This window comes from Temnothorax curvispinosus, unplaced genomic scaffold (genome assembly GCF_003070985.1).
Source record: "Temnothorax curvispinosus isolate PA1 unplaced genomic scaffold, ASM307098v1 QBEX01012791.1, whole genome shotgun sequence".
NCBI lineage: Eukaryota > Metazoa > Arthropoda > Insecta > Hymenoptera > Formicidae > Temnothorax > Temnothorax curvispinosus.
Window position 1 is genome coordinate 4,274 of NW_020222571.1, and position 7,970 is coordinate 12,243.

Sequence of the window (7,970 nt, forward strand, 5' to 3'; positions counted from 1 at the left end):
CGCATCGGGATGCTCACGTCATTGTGATTGGCTCGCGCAAATCGAGAGTCGAATCGAGAATCGATCGTGACGCTGGCATAGGGATAACTCGATCACATCGAGATCCGGTCGAAGCGCTCACATAGTAACATTGTCATACAACGGGCGTCCGCATCGGGTCGCTCGGATCGTGGAGAGTCCGATCGAGTCGTCGCAACGGAACGTGTAATCTGAGTATTCGCACTGAAGAATAACCTCGCCACGTTGAGATATCGAGTCGCGAGTGTCCGTGAAAACGTACGTCGCGGGTGCTCGAGGACTATTTCGCAAAGGAAAGATTGAAGCCGCGATCGCGAGAGGCACACGTTGCAAGCGCATGCACGTCGCGAGTGTCGGGAAGCGTTTCGCGGGCGCAGAGACATCTCGTATCTCGTACACGGCGAGATTAGCGAGACGCAAGTGATCCGCGTCGTAAGTGTCGTGGAAACGCATCGCGAGTGGACACGCGTCGCCAGTGAACGGGGCATAGCTCGCTCACGCCGAGAGTCGCACGTCGCGAGTGTCGGGAAGCACCTTGCGGGGCGGAGACAATCGTATCTCGCACACGACGAGATTTGCGCGTCGCGAGTGAACACGCGTCGCCAGTGATCAGGGCATAGCTCGTATAGCTATATCGCGTCTCGCTCACGCCGAAAGGGACACGTCGCGAGTGATACACGTCGGGCGTGTCGTGGAAACGCATCGCAAGTGCGCAGAGGCATTCAAGCCAGCCAACCGGGAAGTAACGTTTCGAGTGCGTAAACGCGTTCATCGCGAGAGATCACAAACGCGTACGTCGCGAGATTCGAGGACTCACATCGAGTACAAAGCAAGAGAACAAAAATGGCAGACGTAAGAAGATTAAAGCAGAATCGAGCTACGATAAAGGGTCAGATGACTCGAATAAATAATACTGTCGATGAAAATACGTCAGTTGCCGAAGCAAAGGTCAAGTCGACGAAAATCGAAAGCTTGTGGGAGGCTTTCCAAGAAGTTCAGAAAAAGATTGACGACGCAAGATTAGAAGGAATCGAAGTCGCCGCAGATGAAGAAGTGCTGCCTACCGCAGAGCAAGAGGCAGAACGACAGATTTTTGAAAATATCTATTTCGAAGCAGCAACGAAGATCCAAATGGTGATCGATACAGCACAAGCCGCTAATCAGGTACAAGCTCAGGTCGCAAGGGCAGAGCCACAAAACGAAGACGGAAGGCGCGGACAGGGCGAACGGCGAATGGAGGTCAAGCTGCCAACGTTGAAACTTCCCGAGTTCAGTGGCAATTACAATGAATGGCTCTTATTTAAGGATGCGTTCACATCATTGATTCATGAGAACGACACACTCACCGAAATACAGAAGTATCAATATCTGCGAAGTTCCGTGACAGGTGAAGCGTTTCAGGTAATCGGAGGCTTGGCCACGACTGCAGCAAACTACGAAAATGCATGGGATCTTCTTCTAAACAATTATGAACATCCGAGGCTTCTAATTAACACACACTTGAGTCAATTGCTTGATTTTCCAGCCGTATCAAAGGACAAACCAGCAACAATGCGTCAACTGATCGTTCACGTCAGAACGCACTTAAAGACTTTAGAGACACTAGAGCTTCCGGTTGATAAGTGGGACGAGCTTCTCATACACCTGTTAAAGAATAGGATGGATTACAATACACAGAAGAGTTGGGAAGAAGAAACCAAAAAAGACAAGGAAAATCGGCCTACGTTGGAGAACTTTCTGACTTTTCTCAATGAGCAAGTACGAACGCTTGAGATAATTGACAAGACCAAGGGAAAGTCGGAAGCATCAAAGACGCCAGCAGGGAAAAAACAAGAAAGAAAAGTAGCTTTGGCAACCACCTCTCAAGAAGGTTGTGTCCTCTGCAGCAAGAATCATCAGTTGTACCGATGCCCGGATTTTCTGCAGCTATCGAGTGCTGACAGATTAAAGGAGGTGAAAGCGAAGAAACTGTGTATGAACTGCTTAAGCAAAGGACACTTTTCCGCGGCTTGCAAATTTTCAGCATGCCGGAGGTGCCAGAAGAAGCACAATACCCTGTTGCATCCAGAGCAAGAAGAGAAGACTGCAACCGATAAAAAGTCCAGAAGAGGACGCGTCCAAGAAGGCAGTGGTAATGCACGGCACTCAAGAAACCTTGCAAGATACTGAAGAGTCATCTTCTGTAATCAACCTTGGAAGAAAACCCACGTCGTGCGTGGTGCTGTCAACGGCCCGAGTTATAGTCCATGACGTCAATGGAGGCCAGCACAAATGCCGTGCACTTCTAGATGCAGGGTCGCAATCCAATTTGATCACCCAGGAACTCATCGACAGGCTCAGATTGAAATGTAAAAGGAGAGACGAAGTCATCAGTGGGATCAACCGATTACAAACCAATGTCGGTAAGACAGTAGAAGTAAAAATCCGATCGATGAACGCGGATTATGAGGTAGCCATAGAATGTCTCGTGCTGCCTGCCATTACTGAAAGACTTCCTCAAGTCAAAATCAATACTAAACTGATTTGCTTGCCGGAGAGTTTGAGCCTAGCAGATCCTGATTTCCACACGCCAGGAACAGTGGATATTCTAATAGGAGCAGGACTTTTCTGGCAATTAATCTGCAAGGATTATATTCAAAGACCAAAGGGAATACCCAGATTACAACGTACGTTGCTAGGATGGATTGTAGGAGGGGAGCTTCTCGACGCCAGCTCAGAAACTCCAAGAAGCTTCTGCGGTCTCATCACAAATGCGCAACTCCAAGCGCAGTTAGAACGCTTTTGGAAGCAAGAGGAGACGCTCGAAAAACGGAGTCTCACCCAAGAAGAGATTGAGTGTGAACGGCAGTTCCATGAGTCGGTCAAGCGAGATGAAACTGGTAGGTTCATCGTAACACTTCCGAAGAAACCCGGAGTGAAACTCGGCGATCCAGGAAATCAAGCATTGCAGCGATTATATTCCCTAGAAAGAAGATTCAGAGGAGATCCAGCATTGAAGAATGCGTATGTTCAATTCATGGAAGACTATGAAACTCGAGGCCACATGTCGTTAATGGGACCAGGCCCAGATACGAGCACAAAGGTAGAGCAATCGTACATACTTCCGCATCATCCGGTGATTAAACCGGACAGCACCACAACTAAGTTACGTGTTGTATTCAACGCCTCAGCGAAGACATCGTTGGGAACCTCGTTAAACGACAAGTTATTCGCCGGTCCAAACAAGCAGAAGAGCCTGTTCTGCATAGTCTTACGCTTTCGATCACACCCCTTTGTCATAACGGCGGACATAGCTGCAATGTTCCGACAGATACTCGTGTGCGAAGAAGACCGAGATTTACAACTGATTCTGTGGAGATCAGATCCATCGCAACCAGTTCAGATCTTTAGGATGAACACGGTGACATATGGCACCGCATGTGCACCTTATTTAGCCCTCAGCTGTTTGGAGAGATTAGCGATAGAAGAACTGGAAAGGTTTCTAAAGGCAACCTTGACGGTCGAAGAGATGAAGATGTTTCTCGAAATAAGGTTGAAGATCGAAGAGCTGAAGAAGTTCCTAAAAGAAGCATTGGACAATAAGAAATCGGAGTTTCTACAAGCAATCCTGGTCTTGCTAGAAGATTTCTACATGGACGATGTTTTGTCTGGCGCAAGTACCATAGAAGGGGCCATAGCCTTGCGACAGCAGCTGTTGGAGTTATTGCAACGGGGACAGTTTCAGCTGCGGAAGTGGCGTTCCAATGATCCACGTATATTGGAGGAACAACCCGAGTCCAACGACGATAACAGCTTCCTCAAAATAGACAAGGAGGGTGCCATGAAAACGTTGGGACTTTTATGGGATGCCCAGTCAGATGTTCTGCAATACAGCGTGTCGATAGAAGAGAATTCAAGGGTTACCAAGCGTCTGGTGCTATCTCAGATAGCTCAAATATATGACCCCCTTGGCTTGCTGGGACCCGTTGTCATCATTGCGAAATGTATTATGCAGTCTCTATGGCAAATCAAAACTGGTTGGGATGAAGTTCTCCCAACGGAGTTAGAAGCTACATGGAAGGAGTACTATAGATCGCTGCCGCAAACCAACGAGATGAAGATTCCGAGAAACATCAATCCGGGAAATGTGAGCAATCAGTTCGATCTCGTAGGCTTTGGAGATGCCTCAGAAAAGGCATATGGAGCCGTGCTGTATGCTGTTTCACAAAGATCAGGAGGTACCTTACAAGCGCATTTGATTTGTTCGAAAAGCAGAGTCGCACCTTTGAAGACTATATCACTACCAAGACTGGAGCTTGATGCGGCGCTGCTGTTGACTAAACTGACCGAACAGGCAAGAAAGGTTTATGGTGACAGGATTCAAAACGTGTCTTTATTTAGCGATTCGACGGTCGTTCTCAATTGGATAGCAGTCACCTAACATTAGGAAGACGTATGTGGCAAATAGAATCACCAAGATTCAACTTCTTTCACAAGGTGTGACATGGCGTCATGTTCCGTCCAAGGATAATCCGGCAGATCTTCTTTCCAGAGGCATGTCAGTGGAAATGTGGAGGACCAGTCAGTTATGGTGGCAAGGGCCTGAGTGGCTCGTCACCGATCAATGGCCTGAACAACCAGAAATCTTAGGCGATACGTCCGAGATGAAGATCACTGCACTAATCGCCACCAGAAACGAGAAGTACGACATCCTACGAAGATTTTCAGACTATGGGAAGCTTCAACGCATAGTCGCTTATTGTCTGCGTTTTAAGGCAAATTTACTTGGCGCAAAAAAAGAGTGGCCCTTTAACGCCAGCCGAAATAGAGCAAGCGGAAACTATCATATTGAAGACTGTCCAGCGAGAAGTTTTCCTGAAGGAGATGCGGGCTCTCGAACAGCAGCAATCGATTCCCAAGGGTAGTAAGTTGTCGTCCCTCAGTCCTATCTTGGATCAGGAGGGAGTCATAAGGGTAGGTGGTCGGTTATCACAGGCCGACATTCCCGAAACTCAGAAGCATCCAATATTGTTGCCAGCCAAGCACCACGTTACAACTATCCTCATGAGGAAGGAGCATCTCAGGCTTCACCATTGCGGCCCGGAGCAGTTGCTCTACTCAACACGTGTAAAGTATTGGCCTTTAAGTGGACGACGAGAAGCAAACAAGATTACGAAGAGTTGCATAAAATGCTTTCGAGCTAAACCAAGGACACCTGAGGTCTTCATGGGAGATCTTCCTGAGGATCGAGTCCGTCATAACACGAGACCATTCACCACGTAGACTACGCCGGGCCATTGCAGGTACGAGAGAGTCGCAGGCGGGGAAGGATTCACATCTCGAAGGCCTGGATCGCCGTGTTTACCTGTTTTGCCACTAAGGCCGTGCACATAGAGCTAGTGACGGAGTTAACTACCGAGTCATTTCTAGCTGCATTAAGAAGGTTTGTGGCGAGAAGAGGAATTTGCTCGAAGATCGTGTCCGACAACGGCACTAATTTTGTCGGAGCTGCGAGAGAGCTAGCAGAAGTATACGAGTTTCTTCGGAAGGAGAAAGAAGCCATAGCCACATACTTGGCTCGTCAGAAAATCGAATGGAGGTTTATTCCTCCTCGATCTCCACATTTTGGAAGTCTTTGGGAGGCCGCTGTCAAGGCTACCAAGCGTCACGAAGGGTCTGGTTTGGACGTTTGAGGAATACGCAACGCTGCTCGTGGAGATAGAAGCAATCCTGAATTCAAGGCCTCTCACTCCCTTTTCCAGTGATCCTAACGATTTATTGGCATTAACCCCATCTCATTTCCTTACAGGGGATTCATTGTTGTTTCCACCAGAGTATAGTTATATGAAAGTCCCGGATAACAAGCTGTCACGATGGCAGCATGCTCAGAAATTACGCCAGCATTTCTGGAAGCGTTGGCAGGAGGAATACCTCCAAGAGCTGCAAAAGCGTCATAAGTGGCGTAATAAGGGCAAGGATCTCGAGGTCGGTACTCTAGTCATTCTGAAGGAGGACAATACACCCCCTCTACAGTGGGTCCTAGGCCGAGTGGAGGAAGTTCATCCTGGCAAGGACAACGTGATTAGAGTGGCGACAGTCAAAACGCCCACTGGATTGTTTAAAAGAGCCGTCCAAAAACTCTGTCCACTTCCCGCAGAAGAAGACTGTTAATTTATATTTAATTTCCTTTGAAAATTGTTATTATCCATATAGCTTTCTTTAAGATTATCCTTATTGAATTTATAATTAACCCTTAGAATAGAAGATTTCACTTATACTAATTGCAATGTACTTCGCGTCAAATTTGTCATGTTATTAGTATTATTCGGTTACATTTCAGTTAGCATCATTACTTACGTGTATGTTAAGTTAAGACGGTGAAGCTTTAGATTAGGCTCACTCCCCTCTCAAGTTTATAGAATGCCAAAGTCTCTTATTCTTTAGTTTCAAGTAGGTTGAAAGATTGTCTTTCAAGGGGGGCGGAGTGTTGACGATTGTACCGCCAGAACGGCGTTAGTGAGAAGTAGTATTAAGCAATATGGCGAAATAGGAAGGGTAACGGAATAAAGCTCTGTTTAATTTGACTGGATTTTCTGTGTATCCGTTCCTCAACACCCTCTATCCAAATCTTTCCGTACTTTACCCAAGCTCTCCTTCTATTCTTTCTCTCCTTCTCAGCTATCCTCTCCAGGCTCCATTACATTTTTCTTTCCTTCAATGTCATGTCATTTTCTATTCTTTCCATCCTCCCTTTCCACACATTCTTTCTCTGCATTACTTCTCATTTTTTTACTCTATCTTTTAACCTTACTAAAACCATCTTCTTTTCTTTCCCCGTTTTTCTTCCTATCTCTTTTACCTTTTCTATTCCTCTCTCTACCTTCATCTCTAGCCATAGCTTCTCTACCGCTCTCTTTAGCCTTCCCTCCTCCACCTCTACCCTTTTCACTACTACATTGTTCCTCCTTCTATCTCTCTCTTCTAACTCTCTCCACCTTTCTAGCTCTCTTACCTTCGTTTCCATTGCTTTATCTCTTTTTCCTATCTCCCACTTTTTTTCCTCTTTCACTTCTCCCTGCCCTTCCTTCCTCTCATCTCTCTCCTTCTCTATACTATCCAGCCTTCCTTTCAACTCTCCTATCTTTTTCAATTTCTCCCTTTCCTTCTGCCATTTTACCTCTCTCTCCTCCACATCCGCCCTCATCTTCCTAATCTCATCTCTTAACATTTCTCTCTCTTTCTTGCTTTCTACCTTCTACCCCTTGCTCTTTCTGTTCTTTCCTTAATTCCCGTATTTCCTCCACCTTTTTACTCATTATCCTTATTATCTGTTTTTTCCTCTCTGGCGATATCACCATTTTCCTACTCCTTCTAAACGCCTCTTCCTTTCTCCTCTACCCCTTTCGTTCTTTTTTTAAAATAATCATCTATACTTCCCTCACTACATAAACTCGCACTTCTCTCTCTTTCTCTCCTTGTGCTAGCCACCTTACCTCTTCTACTTGTCATCTTTTTGAGTTCTTTCTCCGCTTTATCCTTCCCCTCACTTTCCTTATTCATCCCCTCTACTCTCCTTTTATCCCATGCCTTCCTCTCACCTTATTTATTCTATTGTCTCCTTTTCTCCCTATCTTGCTTCAAATTTACCGCCACCCTACTCTTTCCCCTTTTCTCTCCGAGATGTCACCACCTCTCAGCCTTTCTTACTCTTCACCCACAATGTCGCCACGGTCGCCACCTCTCAACCGCCTGCCACTTTACTTTCTCTCTAAGGTGTCCCTAACCTCTTTCTGACCACCCACCGTTACTAAATAATATCTCCTCTCTTACTCGTCCTTGCTTCTCGCCACCACTTCCACCGCCTTTGCCACTTTTCTCTTCTCTCCACCACTACTCTCCTCTCTGCTGCTACTCCTAATCTCAGTCTACGCCTTACTTTTTCGCTCACTATCGCGCTCGCTAACCACCTGTTT

At 46.5% G+C, this 7,970-nt stretch overlaps 2 protein-coding genes across 2 annotated transcripts; both read left to right on the forward strand.

Annotated features, from left to right (window-relative positions):
* Window positions 1-861: 861 nt before the first annotated feature.
* LOC112462816 lies at window positions 862-4,438 on the forward strand. Its single transcript, XM_025028851.1, has 2 exons — window positions 862-1,971; window positions 2,042-4,438. Exons 1-2 carry the CDS (start codon window positions 862-864, stop codon window positions 4,436-4,438), a joined length of 3,507 nt encoding a protein of 1,168 aa, XP_024884619.1.
* A 115-nt stretch (window positions 4,439-4,553) lies between these two features.
* Window positions 4,554-6,075, forward strand: LOC112462817 (the record flags this gene model as incomplete). The annotated part of the gene is made up of 4 exons (XM_025028853.1): window positions 4,554-4,699; window positions 4,773-5,124; window positions 5,301-5,676; window positions 5,807-6,075. Coding segments are annotated over exons 1-4 (1,143 nt in total), but the record flags the coding sequence as incomplete, so codon positions are not given.
* Between the last annotated feature and the right edge of the window lie 1,895 nt (window positions 6,076-7,970).

What these genes read in the sequence shown, in the direction of transcription:
- LOC112462816 (XM_025028851.1), top strand. Translation starts at nt 862, where the DNA reads ATGGCAGACGTAAGAAGATTAAAGCAGAATCGAGCTACGATAAAGGGT. An exon ending in GTGCTGACAGATTAAAGGAG is followed by an intron (nt 1,972 to 2,041) that starts GTGAAAGCGAAG and finishes GCAAATTTTCAG; the next exon opens with CATGCCGGAGGTGCCAGAAG.